Source organism: Caenorhabditis elegans, chromosome I (assembly GCF_000002985.6).
Source record: "Caenorhabditis elegans chromosome I".
Classification (NCBI taxonomy): domain Eukaryota; kingdom Metazoa; phylum Nematoda; class Chromadorea; order Rhabditida; family Rhabditidae; genus Caenorhabditis; species Caenorhabditis elegans.
Window position 1 is genome coordinate 4,116,667 of NC_003279.8, and position 22,619 is coordinate 4,139,285.

At 38.0% G+C, this 22,619-nt stretch overlaps 7 protein-coding genes, 2 non-coding genes and 1 pseudogene across 12 annotated transcripts; 5 read left to right on the top strand and 5 right to left on the bottom strand.

Moving 5' to 3' along the window:
* Nucleotides 1–184: 184 nt before the first annotated feature.
* H31G24.3 (BTB domain-containing protein) lies at nt 185–1,498 on the top strand (the record flags this gene model as incomplete). The annotated part of the gene is made up of 6 exons (NM_001374880.3): nt 185–565; nt 618–633; nt 688–733; nt 783–937; nt 981–1,153; nt 1,205–1,498. 6 exons carry the CDS (start codon nt 185–187, stop codon nt 1,322–1,324), a joined length of 891 nt encoding a protein of 296 aa, NP_001361957.1. The 3' UTR covers nt 1,325–1,498.
* Nucleotides 1,499–3,740: 2,242 nt separating this feature from the next.
* On the top strand, nt 3,741–6,370 carry H31G24.2 (annotated as a pseudogene). The gene is given in 2 exon segments: nt 3,741–4,547; nt 4,550–6,370. Coding segments are annotated over 2 exon segments (2,628 nt in total).
* A 444-nt stretch (nt 6,371–6,814) lies between these two features.
* H31G24.1 (Basic proline-rich protein) lies at nt 6,815–8,098 on the top strand (the record flags this gene model as incomplete). The annotated part of the gene is made up of 2 exons (NM_058898.3): nt 6,815–6,951; nt 7,846–8,098. 2 exons carry the CDS (start codon nt 6,815–6,817, stop codon nt 8,036–8,038), a joined length of 330 nt encoding a protein of 109 aa, NP_491299.1. The 3' UTR covers nt 8,039–8,098.
* A 1,291-nt stretch (nt 8,099–9,389) lies between these two features.
* Nucleotides 9,390–12,644, top strand: lin-44 (Abnormal cell lineage protein 44). The gene is made up of 7 exons (NM_001025910.5): nt 9,390–9,664; nt 10,252–10,450; nt 10,495–10,633; nt 10,683–10,800; nt 11,337–11,546; nt 12,158–12,250; nt 12,301–12,644. Exons 1-7 carry the CDS (start codon nt 9,512–9,514, stop codon nt 12,433–12,435), a joined length of 1,047 nt encoding a protein of 348 aa, NP_001021081.1. The 5' UTR covers nt 9,390–9,511; the 3' UTR covers nt 12,436–12,644.
* A 254-nt stretch (nt 12,645–12,898) lies between these two features.
* On the bottom strand, nt 12,899–15,558 carry let-504 (NF-kappa-B-activating protein C-terminal domain-containing protein). The gene is made up of 4 exons (NM_058900.7): nt 15,455–15,558; nt 15,336–15,397; nt 13,887–15,144; nt 12,899–13,086 (listed from the first exon to the last, which is right to left on the bottom strand). The coding sequence occupies exons 1-4, from the start codon at nt 15,524–15,526 to the stop codon at nt 12,964–12,966; spliced, it is 1,515 nt and encodes a 504-aa protein (NP_491301.1). The 5' UTR covers nt 15,527–15,558; the 3' UTR covers nt 12,899–12,963.
* A 275-nt stretch (nt 15,559–15,833) lies between these two features.
* Nucleotides 15,834–18,573, top strand: srrt-1 (Serrate RNA effector molecule homolog). Of its 2 annotated transcripts, NM_058901.5 has the most exons (7): nt 15,834–15,902; nt 15,958–16,050; nt 16,096–16,326; nt 16,492–16,661; nt 16,717–17,824; nt 17,881–18,191; nt 18,239–18,571. In NM_058901.5, the coding sequence occupies exons 1-7, from the start codon at nt 15,835–15,837 to the stop codon at nt 18,394–18,396; spliced, it is 2,139 nt and encodes a 712-aa protein (NP_491302.1). In that variant the 5' UTR covers nt 15,834; the 3' UTR covers nt 18,397–18,571. The 2 variants fall into 2 exon arrangements, with proteins under 2 accessions (NP_491302.1, NP_001379849.1); NM_001392096.1 differs by lacking the exons at nt 15,834–15,902; nt 15,958–16,050; nt 16,096–16,326 and having other exon boundaries at nt 18,239–18,573.
* Nucleotides 18,573–20,402, bottom strand: dph-6 (Diphthine--ammonia ligase; the record flags this gene model as incomplete). 2 transcript variants are annotated; one of them, NM_058902.5, is made up of 4 exons in its annotated part: nt 18,573–18,741; nt 19,125–19,355; nt 19,586–19,852; nt 20,229–20,402. In NM_058902.5, the coding sequence occupies 4 exons, from the start codon at nt 20,400–20,402 to the stop codon at nt 18,664–18,666; spliced, it is 750 nt and encodes a 249-aa protein (NP_491303.3). The 2 variants fall into 2 exon arrangements, with proteins under 2 accessions (NP_491303.3, NP_001407515.1); NM_001420551.1 differs by lacking the exon at nt 20,229–20,402 and having other exon boundaries at nt 18,664–18,741; nt 19,586–19,837.
* A 92-nt stretch (nt 20,403–20,494) lies between these two features.
* On the bottom strand, nt 20,495–22,286 carry akir-1 (Akirin). Its single transcript, NM_058903.9, has 4 exons — nt 22,094–22,286; nt 21,698–21,901; nt 21,273–21,444; nt 20,495–21,225 (listed from the first exon to the last, which is right to left on the bottom strand). Exons 1-4 carry the CDS (start codon nt 22,277–22,279, stop codon nt 21,131–21,133), a joined length of 657 nt encoding a protein of 218 aa, NP_491304.1. The 5' UTR covers nt 22,280–22,286; the 3' UTR covers nt 20,495–21,130.
* E01A2.11 lies at nt 21,542–21,667 on the bottom strand. The gene has a single exon (NR_101547.1). It is a non-coding gene; the product is annotated as a small nucleolar RNA E01A2.11 (small nucleolar RNA).
* E01A2.9 lies at nt 21,938–22,064 on the bottom strand. The gene has a single exon (NR_023941.1). It is a non-coding gene; the product is annotated as a small nucleolar RNA E01A2.9 (small nucleolar RNA).
* Nucleotides 22,287–22,619: the final 333 nt, after the last annotated feature.

Sequence of the window (22,619 nt, forward strand, 5' to 3'; positions counted from 1 at the left end):
TTTTATGTGCTTGGTAGTTTTCAAAAAACTAATAAAACTATTCAGCGTTTCTTAAAATCATATCAAGTTCAAAATTTCACTGACTGAGAGTTCCGATCAATAAGTTTTATAAACATCTCATTTTATTTCCTCCTCATAAATAAGTATTAATTAATAATTATTTTGAGTCCATTTTCAGGTATCAATGGTGGATGCACCGGGGACTGAGGTGAATGACACTCGAGTAATTATTGGAAAAGGACTGTCACTCGATTCAATTAAATTCCCTGATTTCCACATGTTCGACACAAACTGGAAAATGAAATTGCATGCCGAATGGAGCGAAGAACTTGAAACCGAAGTAGTTTCGATCAAGCTTCGGCACCGAAGGAGAAATGTTGATGATATCTGGAGTATGGATGCAACAGTCAAAATTCATTTTGAACAAGACTGGCTGAAAGGCGAGGTACAAGTAGATTCCCAATTTTCGAATCAAGGTCAAGAAATTGAGATTCTCAACTGTGGAACGGTTGTAGGCAAATTAAATTCTTCAGAAATCCATCTCTGTGTTCACATATTTATGCAGGTAATTTTGAATGCATTTTCAAATTCATCTACGTTTTGTGAAAGTGTTCCAGATAAATCAGTCAAAAGGTATTCAACTTCGGAACTACATCAACTTCGCACGACCAATCCCCATTTTTTCAGACACTATAGTTCTGGTGGATGGCGTGAAATTCCATGTAAATCGAATGGTAAATTTGAACAACATTAAAATGAAATTCCAATACTATTATTTTAACGATTCTCTCAATGGCTTCGCCTATCTTCTTGGAAGCATTTGTCACTAATTTCGATGAAAGATCCTTGAAGTTGTGCAATATCTCTGCGCCGGATTTTCGTCGAATTCTTAACATTATCTATCCACCTCATCTGCCTCCAAAGCAGTGGATCAAAGGTTTTTTGAATTAAAAATGTTGAATAAACCAGTTTTTTTCTAGAGAGCGATTTGGTTAAGCAATTCGAACACATTCAACGGATTCTTCGTATTGGAAAATCACTTCAAATTTCAATCGTGTTGGAAGTTGCTGACAAATGGCTGGTTAAATACGGACGGCACAAATTGGGAGACACACTTCACTTGGTACAAGCGTTCGGGCTACGGAAGTTGATGGTGAGTGTTTTTTAAAATTTATTATCAGGTGATGAATTGAAATGATTTCAGGGCTCCAAACTTGCCAAGATGCGATCTTTAGAAGAAATAAAGAAATGCCAAGACCAAATTCAAGTATTAAGTCGCAAGACGAAAGCCCTGATTCTGGACCGCATTCTAAGCACTCTGTAGACCTGCACACGTTATTCATAATTCTAATCACGTCATTATTTTTTTACAAGAAGCTTCTATCAGTTTTATATCGCAAAGACCCTCACCAAACAAAAAAATCTGTCATATTTTTACCATGCTTACTGTACCATTGTTATTCACTTTGTTTTAATAATGAAATTTGTTCTATTTTCATTGCAGAAAGTTAGAATTGCAACATATGTAGTTCAAAATGTTCAGAAGAGACAGCTGACAAGTTCTTGTGTGTTCAAAAGTGTGCAATTAATGCAGTTCATTCAATTCATTCAATGATAAGACATTAACTTTGTTAAATTTCATTTTCGCGGTTTTTCTCCAATTTCGAATTTTATTCGAAATAATATTAGTTGCTGTATTATTATTTCATCTCAAAAATAATAGTTACATCTAATAAGGTTTTATTCGCATAGTACTATATAAGAATGAAGTCATTTGGAAAAGTTAACAGAATGAGTTTTTTTTCGGAATTATGAATCATTAAATTTTTTATTTGAATAATTTCTTCAATCCAAAAAAATGTGTATATATTTAATCCTCTAGAATAAAATTTAAAATTATTTTACTCTCTGGCTTTGACTCTATGTAACTCTACAGATAGTTGATATATTGAAATAAAAATTATTTATTAAAAAGAAAAAATATTTCTCATCATTTTGTTAGTTGGAGATTTGTTCTCCAGACGGATATTTTTCGAGTTACGCCAGTTTGAAGATACTTAGTTTAGTGAGTTTTGGAAGTTATTTGGTCCGCTGAGCGTCTTTCCCTATACTTTCATTTTTTCAAATTTTCAATTTTCAGGTCGGCAAAAAACGGGAAAGCGGCAATCACGGTGAGCCGACATTTTGCCGGAAAACGGGTATTACCAAAATTTCAGAATTTCAATTTTAATCGGCAAAATTGTACGCATCCTATGAATGTTCCTACATCTATTTTGAAAATAAGCAAGTTTTATGAAAATATCTAAAGAATACGGGAAGCGGCAAACCGGCATCTTGGCAAAAATGAAAATTTCCGGCAAACCGGCAAACGGGAAATTGCCGTTTTGCTAAAATAATTTCAGAACGGCAATTGCCGCCCACCACTGATAAACATTATGCTGAGCGGACTAAACAACCTCTTAAAATCGCTAAACTTCTTTCAGAATTTAAAAACGGCATTCCAAAAACTTTCACAACCGCCAAGCTCAAGCAAAAAAAGTAAACTTCAGTCATACCTTTCAGAGCAAACTTTGAAATTGAATGAAATAGACCATTTATTTGCAAAATTAGTAGATTTTCCAATTTTTAAAAATTAATATCTGGCTTCTAAATAACTTTTTTGAAAATCCCCGTAGCCATTTTGTTGCAAATTTTGTGCTCTTTCAGAATTTAAAAACGACATTCCAAAAACTTTCACAACCGCCAAGTTCAAGCAAAAAAAGTAAACTTCAGTCATACCTTTCAGACCAAACTTTGAAATTGAATGAAATAAATCATTTATTTGCAAAATTAGTAGATTTTCCAATTTTTAAAAATTAATATCTGGCTTCAAACTAACTTTTTTGAAAATCCCCGTAGCCATTTTGTTGCAAATTTTGTGCTCTTTCAGAATTTAAAAACGGCATTCCAAAAACTATCATAACCGCCAAGTTCAAGCAAAAAAAGTAAACTTCAGTCATACCTTTCAGAGCAAACTTTGAAATTGAATGAAATAGACCATTTATTTGCAAAATTAGTAGATTTTCCAATTTTTAAAAATTAATATCTGGCTTCAAACTAACTTTTTTGAAAATCCCCGTAGCCATTTTGTTGCAAATTTTGTGCTCTTTCAGAATTTAAAAACGGCATTCCAAAAACTTTCACAACCGCCAAGTTCAAGCAAAAAAAGTAAACTTCAGTCATACCTTTCAGAGCAAACTTTGAAATTGAATGAAATAGACCATTTATTTGCAAAATTAGTAGATTTTCCAATTTTTAAAAATTAATATCTGGCTTCTAAATAACTTTTTTGAAAATCCCCGTAGCCATTTTGTTGCAAATTTTGTGCTCTTTCAGAATTTAAAATCGGCATTCCAAAAACTTTTATAACCGCCAAGTGCAAGCAAAAAAAGTGAACTTCAGTCATACCTTTCAGAGTTTTTGTTTAAAAATCAGTTCTAGTTTACATCTAACTATCATCAGATAAACCTAGTTTTGATGAATCTACTGTTATCTCCATACAGTATATATTTTTATGTTTTTTCTGAAAACCCCCCGAAAAATCGGAAAATCAAAAAAAAATTGACCGGAACCTTGATTGCGCCGCGTTGTAGGGATGAAAAAAAACATTGCACTCTGAAAATACATTTTTAAAATTAGGAAAAATTCCGATTTTGAAACGTCTAATCCTTTCACAAAAGTTAAAAAATTTCCAGAAATTTCACATATTCTTGGAGAAAGATATTCTATGTCACCGATCGGATCGCCAAGAGACACACCCTAAGTCCCGAGGAGGTGGCGTTGCAGTTTTCCACAGGACATCTCTGATCCTAACAAAAATCGATTCGCTGGAGGACAAATATTACACAAAACACTACTGTGACATACTAACTATCGAGCACAATCCGTCAAGCTCAAGATTCATCCTGATCTATAGACCTCCAGGCACGTCGTCTTCTCAAACTTCAGCACTCTATGCGAACATATCGGAGCTTCTCAGTAGTTGTGTGAGACGCAACTATGTGCTCGGAGACTTCAATCTACCAGGCATTCATTGGTCGGAATCTGAGCGTCTACCGGACTTGCTGCATCATGATCTCTCAGCTCTTATGATCTCCCACAAGCTCACACAGGTAGTATACAAACCCTCAAGAGTGGCGCTATCAGGATTGGAAAATTTTCTGGATCTCATATTTACCAACAGTCCATTGTCAATTACAAATGTCGAATCCAAACCTCCACTGTTGTTGTCTGACCACACCTCCATCAAGTTCTCATTGGAATCAAGCACATCAATTGATTTGCCGCCCCAGAAGAAAGATACCAGAATTCTTCTCTTCCGTAAATGCAACTTCCCAGCCCTCAATCTACACTTGCTATCTTTCAACTGGTCGCGCCAATTTGCATATTTTTCAAATAGTGAAACAAAACTGATTCACTTTCTGAAGATCTTCAACGAACTCATACGGGAATATACACCAAGCAACGGGCAGGCATCTCATCAAAATATAAGAACAACTTACGCAAAAGGATTAAGAAACGACGCTCCATAAATTCTACCGTCGATACGAAAACAGCTGTGAAAGCACGATTACTTGCTATCAGAAAAATGTTGGCCAGACGTGAAACTCAGATCATCGACTCAAAGAATAGCCAAGAACTGTTCAACCTGGTGAAACAGCGAATATCAAAGCCAAATGCTATCACAAGTCTTCTGATCGAAGGACAAACGACCACTGATCCATTGGAAATTGCAAATGAATTTGCAAAAACATTCGCCAAAGCATTCACTCCTTCCTCGGAACCGTTTCCAGCACTTCCTGCTCAGAAGCCATCAAGAATCACTCCGGATTTTTCGCCAGTCAATATCCACAGGATTATACAAAGGTTGCGACCGAAGATAGGTTACTCACGAGATCTCGTAAATTTCTACGTGGTCAAGAACTGTGCCCATGCGTTAACAATCCCACTGTCATTGTTGTTTTTGGAATCCTACGATTCAGGACGATTCCCGGAAATTTGGAAGACGTCTGTTGTCATACCAGTTCATAAGAAAGGCAAGATGTGTGATGCTAAGAACTTCAGACTTATTTCACTGACCCATCCGTTGTCAAGGCTCTTTGAGAAACTGATAATGGACAAACTACGAAGTCAGTCTATATCGAAACTTTCACGCTTCCAGTTTGGATTTATGAATAGCCGTTCCTGCACCCTTGCACTTCTGAACTCCATCTCAAAAGCCTACGAAATACTATCCAACCGCTCCAATTACGTTGACATGGTGTATTTCGACTTCCGCAAGGCTTTCGACTGTGTCCCGCACAACCTACTTCTATGCAAGATGCAACTCTTCGGAATGGATCAAAAGATTTGCAATTGGTTCCAGTCATTTCTCTGTGGTCGTAAATCAATAATCAAAATTGGAGATTATGTATCAGATCAGAATTACATCGATGTGATTTCGGGAGTGCCCCAAGGATCGGTCAGTGGACCGTTCCTCTTCTTAATATACATCAACGATTTATTGGAGTTGATCCCATCTGATGTCCATGTTTATGCCTTCGCCGATGATATCAAGCTACTTGGTGACAATGTCAGCGCTATTCAAAAATCAATCAATGTCGTGACCGATTGGTGCGCAAAATGGAAATTGAACCTTGCTGAAAACAAAACCAATGTTATCCACTTTGGAAAGCGGAATCCAAAAAATGAATATTATGCAAACGGAATGAAAGTCACCAAAAAGGACTCAGTGAAAGGCCTTGGAATCTTCGTCGACGACAAGCTGAACTTCCAGAAGCACATAAACATCATTTCGAACTTAGCCCTTCTCAAATGCCGGCAGTTACTTCGATCCTTCCGCTCAACAAATGCCAGCCTTTACTTCAAATTGTACAATATCTATGTGCAGCCAATATTAAACTACGGATGTGAAATCTACAACCCGATCTCTAAAAATCTGATTAAACAACTGGAGTCGCCACTGAAGTTTTTCTCGAGAAGAGTCTTCCAACGCTGCAATCTATCATACTCATCATATGAAAACCGTCTAGCTCAGATGAACCAAAAGTCAGTTCAACACCTGCGGATTCTTCAAATATTGAGGACCTATCACAACATCCTGTCTGGTGAATACCACTTTCCGAATGCCGCATCAACTGTGAGGAAGGCTCGCTCGCCCAGATATCCGTACATGATGTGCCCTTGTGGATCAATCAACGAAAGCTTCCTACTAGTCAATCTTCACCTATGGAACCGTATGGCCAAGTTACTTCCGGGGACAATGAGCCGTCAAATGTTTGCATCACGATTAAATTCTATCCCGTTTAATTATTTTTCCCACCCAACTTGATCCCCTTAACTACTTCTGGTTTACAGGATCATTCAAATTATTCAAGTCTGTTTCTCCCGGTGATTATTCTATACTTTCTGTTTTGCTACGACGATTTGAATAAATATATATATATATATATAAAGCCAAGAACAAACGTTCTCATGAAATATTCAGTAAGCCATTTAATTCGAATCTATATCATTTTCCACGCTAATCGTTTATTATCGTATAGCCGGATTCCTGATATCTCTTCAATCGAATACTATATCTCGTATTCACGCCTCATTATTATCAGAACCATTTCGTCGGCCAACACACAAAAAAAAGTCGACCGAGACAAGTACATTCTGTGGTTTATCGGGTCTCCGTCTCTCTTCATAATTCAATTCATCCGGTTAAATCTGTGGATATAAAAGAAATGCCATCGGCTTTTGGCCAGTTATCTCAATCACAACCATCATCATGTATTTGACACAATGTACTCTATTTGTACTGCTTTCTGTCGGATGGTCATATGCATGTCTTTCCGGATTGACGGGTGGTGGAGGGGGTGGTGGATGTTGCCCACCAGGACCATCTTGTCAGCAAGCAAATCACTGGTAAGTCTATTGTTGAAAATCTTTTTAACGCCTCACTGTTAGGAGAAAATATTTAAAACAACTCATGTAATTCTAAACTAGCCAATTAGTATAGCAAAACTATTCAATAGTTTTCTGAAGTTCAGTGTTCATCTATCATAATGTTTAGCAGAGTTTTATAGTTTAATTTTCGGCATTTCAAAATTCTGAAAGTTCAAACTTGAAAGCTTCTCAAACTGTACAAATTCTCAAAAAATTTCGAAACTTGCCAAAACTTTAACTGGAAATATTGATAAATCCAAAATGAATTTGTGAGGATGTTCAAATTAGGGCTGTGCAACCGGACGTCCGGTTTTCGGACGCGGGTGCGTCCGGTTTTTTTTGTTTTTTGTTTACATCTCAGTGAGAATGAGTGAGGTTGTAAACAAAAAACAAATTTTCGGACGTCCGAAAAACCGGACGCCGGACGCACACGCATCCGGACGCCGGACGTCCGAATTCGTCCGATTGCACAGCCCAAGTTCAAATACATTGTTAAGCATTTTGGTAATTTCCAGCAATTTAAATTCTTTTGCATGTTCGAAACCCTGTAGTGTTCAAATGCATATAATTGACCTATAACTAAAATTTACTTGTCAGAAACCATATTTTGAATTCCAAAATTAGGATAGGTGAAGAATGATTGTCACTTTTTGGGCGTAAACTTTTGATTTTGGGCGTTTTGATTTTGAAAACTTGTACTAAACTTTACTATTTGACATTTTAGCATCATAATCCGTCTTTCAGCGTGTAGCCTAGGTTTCCTTTATCGCGGCCACGACAGTTATCTGTGTTGCTTCTCTGAAATATAGAAAACTAGCTCTTCAAATTTTTATTAAACTTAACCACATAATAGCCTATGAAATTAATTTTCAGTGCATCCAGCTACGTGTCTATACAAGCTTCTGGACCAGTTAGCTATGCGATCCCACCTCCATCCTACGCTCAGCCTCCTCAGCCATATGCTCAGTCACCGATTGCTGCAGTTCCTCCACCTCCACCTCCACCGCCACCGCAGCCAGCGCCAGCGCAAGCGCCAGCACCAAAATATCCAAGTCCGGGAAAATAATTATAAACGTTTCTTAAATTATTTCTAATTTATGTTTTAAAAATGAAGCCAGTATTTGTTAAGTTTCAATACATTAAAAAATACAAAATCCCAAATATATCAACATGATCAAAATTGCAGATTCGAGGTCGTCGTCGCTTTACAGTATTCCACGTAGAGACATGCATTTATATTGGCAATCCAATCTTGTGTCCGTTTTTACGATGCGAGACGATTCCTCCCTTTTACCTCCAATTTCGTTTTGATTAGTCAACGGATGGGAGAGTAAAGGGAGAAGGAGGAATGTGTTATGATAGGGAGAAATTCAATTTCTGGTTAGTCATTACTTTGAGAGAAACCGCTGATCATTTGTTTAATTGTTGTTTACAATTAGTGGAACAATTAAAGAAAGTTGCAAAAAAAAAAAAACTGACAACCGTGCACTAGACCTTCCACGGGAGGCAGGCGCAAATCAGGCTCTGACGCCTGCCTGAAACCTGCCGCACCTCATGCCGGTTTCTCACCTTTTCAGCAGGCAGCGCGGGTCGCCTCAAGATCAGGCAGTCGTCTTGACGCTTTTATGGAAGCCTACTTCTTGCGTCATAAGTCGTACTCGCACCAGGTTCATAGAAAAGTAAGAAGTTATAGGGGTTTTCTAGACCATGTAGTATATATGCGTAAATCTACACACGTAAATCTACTGTACAGTGTATATATACCGAACATCAGATTTCACGACAAAATGCAGAAAATAAAGGATCGGCAGGCATGAGGGCAGGTGGTCACTGTTTAAGTTAATTCTTATGGATAACTTCTACAGGAAAAACGGAAGTTTGCCTCAATCTGCTTTTAAAACTCGCGGGCCAATAAGTAGGACTCTGGCCAATCAGCGATTTTCGCCACGCCCATCGTGCATCACTGATTGGTCCGATCTCCTCGATCGCGCGTGAGTTCAAATTTCTAACTGAAACAGCTACAAAAAAGTATTTAAATTCCAAAAAAATCCTTCTCGGAAAATGAAATTTCGAAATCAGGGAAATTAGTCATCGCAATAAAAAAAAGTAGGTTCCCCTCGAAATCCACAGTTCTTTTTTTTCGGTTTCTTTTACTCTTTCAACAATTAAAAATCGACGGACTTTGTCTCTCGTTTATGGTTTATGGCATAATTGGGCAGTCAGAAGGGACTAAATATTCCAATGCGCCGAAAAGATGAAGACAGTGGAAGAGCAATAAAATGTGTATCTTCACAAGAATACGAGAAACAGACAGAAAGACCCGCTTTTCACGTCATAAACCTCAACCCGAAATTAAACAAATCCCACCTTTGGCTCCGCCCATTTGTTCACCCTCAAGCGTGCCGCCCGTGGCGTACAGTATGCCCCTTTGGCTGAAGACGGAAATAGTGTGTGGATGAGAGAGCGGTAGACAGAGAGAAAACATCACAAACGAAGAAGAATCAAGAAAGAAACGCACTTTTCGAGGTGACACAGCGTGATGCGAGCAGCTCCTTTTGATTTCTTTTTTCAATCGACTGCTCTTTCAACTTTTTTTATTCTTTGCTCCCTGGCCACGAATGAGATCCCGACGATCAGTGGTGCACCTGCAGGGAAGATCGTTCAACCACCTAAGCCAAATATTTTGAAACAGGTGAGAATTTTGAGTTTTCTCTTCCTCTCTCTTGAAGATTCTTTAGCCAGCATTTATCCACTTTTTCCTGTGGGCTCTTCCTGAAAAAAATTATATTTCTTCTGTAATTTCAATTTTTTGGTCTCGACACGGCTGAAAATTTTCAAGTTAAGATCGTGCGAACAAAGTGGTGCCTTTAAAAGATACAGTAATCTCTGTCGCAATTTGTTTCGAAGTTTTCTTCGATTTTTGTTCGATTTTTTTTGAGAGCCTTGGTTTGTGAGAAAAATATACAACAAACTTTAGAAAAATTCATTAAAAGCTTTAATTAAATTTTTTAAAAATGTTTTGTTCGTGGCGAGACCGAGAAACATGTAAGTGCCTTCAAGTTGCCTGATATTTCACGATTTTCTTCGATTTTTCTTTTTTAAAAATACATAAGTGTTGCTGAAAAATCTAAATTTAAATTTAAATAGACAATGAAAAATTGCAAAAATCAGGAATGGGTTACTGTATTACTTAAAGGCGCATACTGCGCAAATATTCCGTTAGAGCAAGTTATGCCTGCAGTCAGAAGCCCGAATTCCATCAAAAATCCAATTTTCTAGGGTTGCCCATCAGATCTTCTGCATTCACGTGCTCTTCGATCAATTCAACTGGCATGCCGTACACATCCTGCTACAGTAATCTCGGCGTTCGAAGGAGTTCAGGAAGGACTTCAAAACTGTGCGAATCGTTTGAGATTTCAGCAATGGGATTGTTCGGAAGCTGGAAATATTATGCATGATCCGCCGTTATTGAGACAGGGTAGGTGTGGAACTTTTCTATCACAATGCAATATTTCCATTCAGGTTTCCGAGAGTCTTCTCTGATTTGGGCGTTGTCATCTGCATCTGCCGCCTGGGGAGTTGCGACGGCATGCGCACAAGGATGGATTGACGATTGTGCGTGTAACAACCAGATGGGTCAAAATGAATACGAGTTCGGCGGGTAGGGTCAAAAGGAATTAGATGAGATGAAAAAGCCGGTTTTCTTGTAGATGTACTCATGGTGTTCAACACGGAATAACGGCTAGTCGAAAGCTGCTCACAAAGGTCGGAGCGGTGAATACTTTGTTAAGGAAGGTGGAGAAGCACAATTTGAAGGCAGGGAGATTGGTGAGTAATCTAAAACTGGATTTTTGATATTTTTAAAAAGATAGAAAATGGTATATAAAAAGTGGATCTAAATATTGGGTGCTAAAATTATGAACAATTTTTCGGGGAACCGAAACCTATAAGTACCCAATTTTTGAAGCCAAAAACCCAGCATCGGGTCTTGGCACGAACGAGACTTTACGACTACAGTTACTATATGTCTTCCATTTTCGAACGCTTTTTCCTCTTGATATTTGAAGTTTTTAGAAGACAATGCACGACAGATCTTAAATATACGTACGTTTAAAAGTGAGGAAAAAATGGAACAAATATTAAGCCCGGGTACGGTAGCTGAAAAGTTTCGCTCGTGTCAGGACCGGAGGCCTTAGTTGTAGTATATTATACAATTATTCGGGTCTTATCACAAGACACTTCAAAACAAATTTTAACTTTTATCGCGGCGAGACCCAACATAATGGATGGTAAATACCAGTGATTTAATAAAGTTTTAAAGTGACTTCAATGAAACAAAAAAAAAACTAAGGCAATTTTTACAGGCCATCAAAAAGACCCTAATCTCTTCCTGCAAATGCCACGGAGTATCCGGTTCTTGTCAACAGAAAACTTGCTGGAAACGAACTGCAACCCTTGAGCACATTACCGATTATTTAGTGGAAAAGTATGCACGAGCCAAGCTCTATACGGATGATTCGGTGGTAAAGACGACGGATTTGATATATTTAGAAGCGTCTCCGGATGTTTGCAAGGTACGTATACACGTGTATAATTCTTAATTGATAATATAAATAATTCTCAATTTTATTTTTAATTCTTTTTGCATTTTCAAATTCAAATTGCCAATTCATCTCATCTCTATTGTTTTTTTATTAAAAAAACCAAAAAATCCCGACACGACAAACTTTTAAATGAACAAATGCATGCGCCTTTAAAGAGTACTGTAATTTCACCTTTTTCAATTTTCTTCGATTTTTCATAGTTTTTTCCTATAAAAATCAATGTATTTATTCAAAAAACTAAATATAACAATAGAAACACTTAAATTCCAACAAAAATGAGCAAACTATAAATAATTTATGAAAACTCCGCATTCTTTAAACTACAGTACTCATTAAAGGTGCACACCTTTTCGAAATTAATTGATTAACAAAAAATGTGTCGTGCCGAGACCCGATACCGTATTTATCGTGCAAAAATGGCAAAATTTTTCGCTTAAATAAATAGATTTTATAATTTAAAAAATTTACAATTATAATAATTATATCAGTCAAAAAATGCACTCTTCTCCTCGGGTAGTACACGAGCCCCGTAAATCGACACAATGATTTTTCCAAGTTCAAATCCAAAATTTAAATTTCAGGCAAAATCAGTTGCCGGCAGAGTGTGTGCATGGAGGAATGAGACGCATACCCAAGGTGATTGTGATCGGCTGTGTTGCGGGAATGGATTCAGCGTGAGTTTATTTAAATATTCTTGGGTCTCGCCACGAAAACTAATTTCCAGATTCGTCACGAAGTGGTCCGTGTGAAGTGTGACTGTGAATTCGTGTGGTGTTGCAATCTGGTCTGTAAGGATTGTATCCAACATCGCTGGATATCCACGTGTAATGGGACACCGCCGAAAAGCCTAATTTTTTAATATTTAATTTCTTTTTTTTTGTTTGATTTTTTTTCATAATTTCCAGTCGAAATCAGTTCGTTTTTTTCCATTTTTCCTCCTGCACGGGTCAACCGAAACTCTCTCGATTTGTACAATTCATCTTGTTTTCTAATTACTTTTTTTGCCGTCCTTGCATCCCACACCGTTTTCATTTCCTCGCCTTTCTTCAATAAATATGCTAATTTATCGCCATTTTCAATCACTTTCCCGCTAGAAAGTACAGTACAGCACATCGGAAATGACACCAATTCTTTTTTTTTTGCGTGCGCGCGCCCAACGGATCTATGTACATAAAAGAGTGGGGATCGGATGAATGTGTGTCAAAAATATTTGAATTTCCCCCGACTAACTGGCGTCAATCTCAAGGTGAAATTGGAGTCGGAAGTCATCGATCTGCATCAATCTTAGTACAAACATGTGTTTTAAAGTTGTTGGGAAAAAAAATAGGTAAACATTTAATTATTTTGAAAACCAGGGAATGAAACTTTAAAAAATTCAAATGGGGGGTCAGTTTCGCATATTCTTGTGGTGAATCAAGTTTCGGAACTGGTCCAGGACGGCTTCCTCCTTCTTCTTTTTGGCTTCAACTGAGACACTATTCAATATACGCTTCTCTTCGGCGGTGAACACCTGGAAATAAAGATTTCTTTTAATTTTTATTGGGTGAGAAAAGAGTTTGTAACATTTTTGGAATCGTGTTTTTTTTTAAATTGTTTTGATTCAAAAAATTAATATTTTCTAAAAAAATGTTTTTCAAGATTTCCTTTTTTTGATGCCTGAACACTTTTAATATTATCAAAAAATCTGCAGGTATTCACGAACTTAGTGAAAAAATGCACTGAACAAAATTTAGATCGACAAATCGAAAAATCAAAAATATAATTTCTACCGATTTTTCATAAGTTTTTCAGTGTTTCAATTGTTTGGAGAAAAATTTAAAAAGTACAAAAAATCACCGAATCTATCTGAATACGCCTTTATGTTGGAGTTACGGAAATTTTAATTTTTTTTTAAATCAGAATTTCGATGTTTCGAAAATGAAATTCCCGTACATTTTGGTGAATTTCCAACTAATTTTCATAACTTTTTAAGATTTTCGATCAGAAAATATTTCAGCGAAACTGTTGTTGATCGGTTTTTCGATTTTTTTTTCAAAAAATTTAAAAACGAAAACTTTTCGATTTTTGAAGAAACTAAAAATGGAACATTCTCCACATTTTTTCTCAACAATTTAAACTAAATAAAATGAAAAATCAAATTTTATGGTTAAAAATCGAAAAATCGAAAATCGGCACCCTTGCTTGGGCCATATTTTGCTTTAAATTGTCTTTTTTCTGGTTACGTTCTGATTTTTTTTAATTTACTACCAAATTTAACAGCAGTTTACAATTTTTCCCAATTTGTAAAAAAATTGTTCAATAAACCCTCACCTGGTTTTCTTTTCTCAATCTCGTCGCCTCCATTGCCTTGTGTCGAGATCCGGACATCACATAACCAACTTTTTCGTATTCAGCAATCTCTCCAGACGATAAACCGATTTCTCCTCGTCGTGGAATACGTTCTCCGCGAGCCGCGTACGCAGCCATTCCGGCGCCCTCTCCTTTTAGTAGATCTTTACCATAGTTTCCGGGCTTCTCAACATCATAACCACCACCTTGATCACGTTGTTTAATATGTTCTGGGAGAATTGGCGTCGGTGACATACTTCCTTCTTTCCATGTTCCAATCGTGCCAACAATCTTTTCAGACTGCTTTTCTTCCCATTCTTCTTCAGTATCAGAACGATTATTAATCTTTCTCTTCAGCTCAGCACGTTCTTTCTTTCGTTGCTCACGACGAGCTCTTCTCTCTTCTTTCTCCTTATTTGCCTTTTTGCTCTTTTTCTTCTCTTTCTTTTCCTTCTTTTTATCCTTTTTACTTTTCTTTGATTTCTTCACCTTCTTCTTCTTCTTCTGTTCAAAATCACTTTCCTCCGATTCAGAAGATGTCGAAGAATCGTCTTCAGAAACATTTCTAACTGCTCTCATTTCTCTTTTCTTCTCCTTCCTTCTATCTTCTTTCAGTTCTTCTCGTTTCTTTTCATTTTCTGCTTGAATCTCTTCAGCCGCAACTCTCAATTTATAAGTGTCATGTATCTCCTCATGAGTTGGCGAATGTCCCCAGATGTTATTCAGGCCATCGGCTTGGATATTAACTCGCTGGAAACGTCTTTTTGACCACATTTCAGCTCTACGATTTTCTTCTTCATCCCTCCAATTTCTAACAGGCGGCGAGCCGCTTCGTTGTCGTTGTCTATAATTTCTTCTTGGTGGAGACTTTGAACGGCTCTGATCTCGTCTACGTTTTGCTGGTGGTGGACTTCTTGAGCGTTGTTGTCTTCTCGGAGGAGGAGATCGACTCCTGGAAACTTGACGTCGTGGTGGAGATCGGCTTCTTCTGACTGGGCTCCTTGAAATTCGACGACGTCTTGGTGGAGAAGGACTACGACGAGTACGACGTGGTGGAGATCGGCTTCGTTTTCTTGGAGAATCATCACGACGTCTTCGTGGCGGTGAGGCACTCGGAGCACGAATTGGCTCTCGTTTTCGTTTTGGAGGCGAATTTTTTACAACTGGGCTTGAAGATCGAGAACGGGAGTCTGATTCGGAACTTGAACGGCTTCTACTTCGACTACTTCTGGAGGAATCTCTGAAATTATAAATTATAATTATTTTTATTTTAAAAAAACGTAAATTTCGCTTCAGAAAATCCAAAGTAGTCTCAAATTTAGAAATATTACAAAAGAAAATCGAAAAAATCCAAGTTTAAAAAGCGCGATTTTCCTATTCTGGTTTGAGAAAATGTTGTATTTTTTAAGCAAAAATTGATTGAAAACTCACCTTTTTGACTTCCACATTGGTTTGTCTTTGTCCCCGCTGCCACTATTCGTTCTTCTTCTGTTCTAAAAGTAATTTTAAATGAAAATAACATTTTTTGAACGTGCAAAACGGCAAAGTACCTCTCTCGACGATGATCTTGAACTTCGTGAATCATCTGAACTGCCTTCATAATCCAAAGAAATATCACTCATCTTGTGAATTGAAGTAGAAATCGGCGCGCAATCAAAAAATTCCGGAATTCAATAAAAAAATGATTTCGAAAATGACTGGAGATAAAAAAGAACAGAATTTCTGCGCGGCGGTGTTGCCGAGCAAGTCTCCGCCCACTTTAACCGTGCGGCGTGCAGCGTTCAAATTGGAAAAAAACATTGCGCGTTCTTTAGCATATTTTTCAGTGATTTTCTGCATTTTCTGCTCGCAAAATGTGTTTATTTTGATCCAAATAAATTTGATTTCTTCTGAATCACTTCAATTTATCAAATAAATTCTTATTTACAGAATGGTGGACTCTGATGATGATGGCGATCGCCGCCGTGACAAATTCGCCCGTGAACGTCGTGATGAGGAGTAAGTTTCTTTCTATTATATTTCAAATACTAAAAAATCACTCATTCTGTTTCAGTTATCGCCGTGGTGGAGGCGGATTCAATCGCTATGACAACAAGCGTCCTGGAGGACGAAGAGATGATTACCAAGTAAAGCGGAGTCGTGGAGAGTTAGTATCGTTTTTTGTTTACGTTGAAAATCTATGTTTTTTCAGCGACGCAGATGACAGTTTCGATCCCGTAAGTCGTTCTGGTAATGGTTCGGATTTACCCACTGAATCGGATTCCATATATTCGGGACCACTTCAAACATTCAAAAAGTTCCTCACTAGCCAGGAAGATGATATCTCGGAAGAAGATGCTATCAAAAAATATAATGAGTACAAGACAGAACATAGAAAACATCAACTTGAACGGTTCTTCCGTGCCCATAAAGACGAAGAATGGTAAATTTCAGCTTCGATTTTCAAGACCAGAGGCGCATTATGCCGCGGTCAACGGATTGGTTATATCTTTGAATTTTTCACTCGGCACGGATGCCATTCACATTTTGTTCCAATACCCGTTGTCTTTTAATATCTTGAGTTCTAATTTTTCAACATCTATTTCAGGTTCCGTCTTAAATACAAACCGGATGATGCGAAGAAGTTGCGAGAGGCGCATTTGGAAAATGTGCAGAAGCGCTTGCAGGTTTTCAATGAGTTGAAGGAGCAGGGACAATTCAATAAATTCTCTCTGGATTTCGGAGATGCGGAGGCAATCATTAGAATGCTAGATTCAGGTAGATTTTGTTTTTAAAGGTTTCGAATATATGTTTAATTTTGTTGTATTTTCAGTTGTTGTCAAGCTGGAAAATGGAACTGAAGACGAGTTGAAAGCTGTTCTGGCTCAAAAACTAGAAGACGAGTCACTCGCTGACATTAAAAAAGACGAGAATGGGAATGGAACCGAACAGCCGAAAGAAGAGCCAGAAGTAAAACAAGAATCCGGAGCAACGGAAGAGTTGGAAGAGGGAGCCATTGAAGATGGAACCGAAAAGTCATCGAACAAGGTCAACATCCACAGAACCTGCTCGGTTTTCTTGAGAAATATCCCACCAGGTCTCACATATGAGGAACTAGAGGGTCTCTGTAAAAAGAGCCCAGGATTTTTACGTCTTGCTCTGACCGATGGAATTGCCGAAAGAAAGTTCTACAGAAGAGGATGGGCTACATTCAAGCGAGATATCAATATCAAAGAAATCTGCTGGGCACTCAACGCACATCGTCTGCGAGAAACTGATCTGAATGCAATCATCAACCGTGACATTACTCGTCGTGTTCGTACCAATAATGGGATTGCATCTCATAAGCAAGTTGCGATTAACGATCTGAAGCTTGCTGTCAAGCTCACTGTTCTTTATGACAAGAAGATTGGTTTGTTCAACGCTGCTGATGAAGCTGATGCTGATCGTGAGATGGATATTCGTATGGGCGTTGATTTAGTCGCTGCTTCAACGAATCCGTTGATTAAAGAAGTTAAATCACTTGTTCCACATGATGTTCTCAATGATATTAGTGAAGAGGAAGCTGAATTATTGGGAGTCTCGAATGGAGGTGAAGCACCAGCTGAAAAGATTCGGTTTGAGCGCGATGATAATATCCTGAAGGCTCTCGATCTTCTCATCGTTTACCTTCGCATTGTTCATTCCATCGATTTTTATAATCACGGACATTATGCGCAGGAAGATTCGATGCCGAATCGATGTGGCTTGATTCACGTTCGTGGGCAGCCGCCTTCTGGAGTATCAATCACTACTGACGAGGATGGAGCTCTCGTCGTTCCACAGAAATTTGTGAACGATTTTATTTCGGGATTCAATAGCCGCATTGAGAAAGGGTTGATTGAAAAGCAGTATGTAAGCGAGGAAGAATTGGAGAAAATGGGCAAGAAGGATGGAGAAAAGTAAGTGAAAAAATTTGCTTTTTTAAAAATAATTTTTAACAAACCCAAATTTTCAGGGAAGTTGAAGCTTTTATTCAAAAGAATACTGTCGAGTTGGCAAAGGATAAATGGCTCTGTCCGCTTTCTGGAAAGAAATTCAAGGGACCTGAATTCATCCGAAAGCACTTGCAGTCTAAACATGAAGACAAGCTGGAGGAAGCGAGAGCAGAAGCTGACTTTTTCAACAATTATCTTGCCGACGCCCAAAGACCAGTCGACTGTGAGCCCAAACAAGCTCCAAGAGATGATCATCGTGGAGGTGGTGGTGGTGAGCGAGGTGGATATGGAAGAGAACGAGACGATGATCGAGGACCTGGTGGTGGAGGAAGTGAGTTGTTCAACTCTTGAAATTTCATAAATATGATTAATTTTCAGGAAACTCTTTTGGCGGTGGAGGATATGATCGTCGTCCCCAATTCCCTCCTCGACATTCACTTGGTGGACGAGGTGGTGGTGGACGCTACTTCGAGGATGCGCCACGTCGTCAGCCAGTCTCGTATCGCGATTTGGATGCTCCAGATGATATTCCATAATTCCATCCTACGTTGAATCCAATTCAAATATATGCACAACAAATTATGCTATTTATTTCCCCCTTCTCAATTAAATATTAGTTTTAACTAAATGTTTTTGTATGGCCAATAATAATCTCCTTTTTTAAAAAACGCTCCATTTTCAATACGTCCCTAATGAAATATGATTCTGTGTAACTCAACGGAACTTTTTATTAGAAAACAATCATCATAACAAGAAAAGTAAATATAACATTTAAAATTAACAAAAGTACATGTTTTCCCATCTCACTTGTCCTCCAAGTGCATCTTTTTCAGTCGGAGGTAGAACACAGGAGCAATGGGATCATCTTGGTGGGTTACTGTCTGGAAAAATACAGAATGTTGAAAGTTGGATTTCAAGTATTACGGGAGCTGAGAATGTGTATTGCGCAACATATTTGACGCGCAGATTGTCTCGTAGCGAAAACTACAGTAATTCTTTAAATGACTACTGTAGCGCTGTTGTCGATTTACGGGCTAGATTTTTTGAGATTAATTTCTTTTCGAATAGTGACAGGGTTTCTTCACATAATTTTCTATATTTTTTCGATAAATAAAGAATTTTAATTATTTTCGAAAATCAATCCCGTAAATCGACACAAGCGCTACAGTAGTCATTTGAAGAATTACGGTAGTTTTCGCTACACGATATTGTGCTCGCCAAATATGTTGCACCATACGCATTCTCAGAATTGTGTAATATCTACCTCCGTTTCATCGATAACAATTCGCTTTTTAAAAAGCGGGCAATCTCGTACAAATGACTCGAATTCTCCACCTTCACCGCACGGATGAACTCCATATTTATCCTGAAGAACTTTCATAATTGGTGCCATTTCTGACAACGTTTTTCCGAGATGTTGCTCGCCGAGCCCAATGGCGGCCACTTTGATGAGAATCGCGTCGAGACCATTTTCTACCATTTCGGCAAGAAGGCCCTGGAAAAAATTGTTCGTAAACTTTTTTTAAAGGATTTTAAATATATACCTTCTTAAAGGCGCACCGATTTATCCTCGGCGTGTCTCGTATCTTTTTTGCAGTTTTTTTCATTTATTTTGGCAAATCAAAGAGAAAAAATAGACTACCATTAACTTTTTTCGCGCCGAGACCCAGCTGAATACACCCGTGTCCCTTTAAGAAGGCATGTGAAATGACAATAAATAATTACATTTTGTTCTCTCTCCCATAAAAAGCAAAGTGGAACGAGATCAAGCCGCCGGCAAATGTCTTCAACTCGAACTTTCTGATAACTCGAAAGAATTGCTCCAGCCGATACTCCTTTTACTTCTGGATGATGCTTTTTCACTTCGCATAACAATTCGAACAGATCCTCCACTTCATCTCCATCTGTTTTCTCGTAATCCGACTTTTGATTTTTCGGCTCACCGGTGATTTCTCGTCGATAGAGAGGAAGTTGCATGGCTTCACCGTACAGCTGAAAATCCATTTTTATTAAAATTTATTAAATTATTCAGACGCGGAATTTTGTGATTTATTGAATAAATACAGGGATCGACGCGACAAACTTTTGTTCATTGCAAAAAGGTGTCCGCTTTTAAAGATTACTCTAATTTCAAATTTGAAAATTCATGCATTGTGACGTTTGAGTTTCAAAAAAATGAATAAACTTTCACGGAAAACTATGAAAAATCGATAGAAGTTACAGAATTCTTTAAAGGCGCGCACCTTTTTGTAATTGAGAAAAAATATGTCGCGTCGAGACCATATTTTCAGCACAAAAATCCTCTGCGTCCGGGTAAAGGGTGTCGTTTCTTCATCCTTTTCTATCTCGGTTCGTGGCAGGACCCAACCTCAACTCCATCTGCTCCAACACTTTGATACATGTATGAATCAAGTTCATCTGATTTTGCATCTTTCGGTGGGTGCAGATTTGCAAGTGCCACGATTTGATGGCCCTCTCGCACGGCACACATCAGGTTGTAGCAGCTGTCTTTACCACCAGAAATTAGTCCGACTACTTGCATTTCGCTGAAAATTCTCGAGACTAGAGGGGAGAATTTCGATTTTTGGTGTATTGATCGAATAAACGTTTTTTTTAAAGCAATTTCCACAACGATTCTTCGAAGCACTCTTTATTTAAAACGATGGAAAGCGAAAAAGTAGCAATGGGAGATAATGAAACATAGTGGCAGAAAAAGGGGGAATAATAAAATAGATGGTCACACAACGAAAATTATCGATTAGGGGAGAGGAGATTGGTGGGAAGTGAGCAGGGTCAATTTTAGATTGGAAGGTGGAAATGCTCACAAATAATATCACATTCACAATGAAAGGGTGGGTGCGAGCACAAAAAAAGGCCAAAAAGAAGCTGTAATGTGTAAAGGAAGCTACGAAAATCTAATCTCTTTTTAATTTCATAATAAAAACCTCGTACAGTCAATGCCTATTGAGAGGTAAAAGAAAAGGTCAAAGGCGATGGGAGTGGAGGGAAGCGGAAAAATGAGGGAGAAAACCATCAGAAAAACCGCATTTAACTTTGAAACATACCAGTGATCAAGAAACTGTGGAGGGGAGGGGGAGAATGACGATTAAAAGTTCAAATTATACGAAAAAAAGAAAGTAGAAAAGACTTCAAAAAGCAAGTAGTTTCAACTTCATTTAGTTTTAGAAATTTTTGTTGAAATGTTGAGAAAAAAGCAAATTGGGATTATGAACGGATGTTTTGCTGTTTTATCGGCCGACCATGATTGATTTAGGAGAGGTACGAATAGGAATAGTCATCCCCAGTGCTCACACATTTGGAGTTCAGCTGCTCGGCAGCAAATTGGACGTATTGCTGGTGTTGCTCTGAAAACGTTAATTATAAAATAAATATTATTCATGGAAAATCTTACCATCAAGCTTCTTAGTCAGAACCATTTCGAACTCATTTCTCAGACGGATTTCTTGTTGTTTGAGCAGACGTTCGCATATCATTTGAACATTTGCCATTGTAAATTCCCTCTTGGCGCTGGAACGATCAGTCACAGATGTTGATGGTGCTTCACCCTCGGAATCCGATCCAGACTGAAAATTCGATTTTAACAAAACCATAGTTAATTTCAAAACACTGAAGATATTTCAAAACACTGAAGATAAATTTGTTGTATACTATTTTAATTTAATTGTAGTCAGAAATAAGTATAGCCGGTTCGATGACAAGGAACCAAACTAGTTGCTATCTGCCGTCTCTATAGTGTCCGATTGAGCTCAACGAAATAATGGATTTCGCAAAGGAATAACAGACACAACTAAAAGAATAGCTCAGCTATAATCCTACCTTGGGAGAAGAAGGAGCTCTGTAAGCTTTTGAGTAGTTTGAGCTGCATCCGTCTCCTCTTTGATCTCCATCATCATCAAAGTCATTGCTGCGTGGAATGGCTTTTCGCTTGCGCAGGTTTTTCACTTCCGAACTGAGATATGTTTTGAGCTGATTTCGAGACAAACGAGTCATAAGTGTAGCTGCTTGGAAGACGCTTTCCTCCTGAAAAATGAATAATTTTCGATATTAGGTAAAATAAATGTGGTCAGAAGAAAGTATAGCCACGATCAAGTAGAACGCAACTAGTTGCAAATCTGCCATTGCTTTTGTGTCAGTATGAGCTCGAAAAGGAACAAATATCACTATCCGAGGAATAAATGACACAAATCTAAACATATTATATCAATTATCTACCTGTTCTTTGAACTTCTGAGCAAATGTGCTGGTTGACGGCAGTGTAGCGGCAATAGTTCCCATTTGAGCACGGAAAGGAGGGCATTGCGTTCTGGCTCGCTTTGCTTCTCCGTTGTATGTCTCATCAGTTAAAAAAGATTCATACTCGTGTTGCAGAGGTCTTTTCAGTGCGAGTCCGCAAGCCATTTTACTTCTGAAAGAAATAATTTGTGGTTACGAGAAGTAACATTTCTTACACAAGAGTTGAAGACATTCGAGATAAAATCGAGAAATACGAGAAAGGCCAATCTTACGAAATAATCGATAGAAAATGAGTTAGTGACAATTTTGGAGAACATTTGAACTGCTCGCGTGAAAAAACACAATATTTTTAAAAGATAAATCTTTTCGATGTGGTAGAAACTAAGAATATTGACGTGAAATCTTGCAAGAAATGAGCAGACTAGTCGTAGTGTAAAGCAGCGGGAGGCCACACATCGACCCAAAAATCGATAAACGTCAGGCGAAAGAAAAAAGCGTCTTGAAA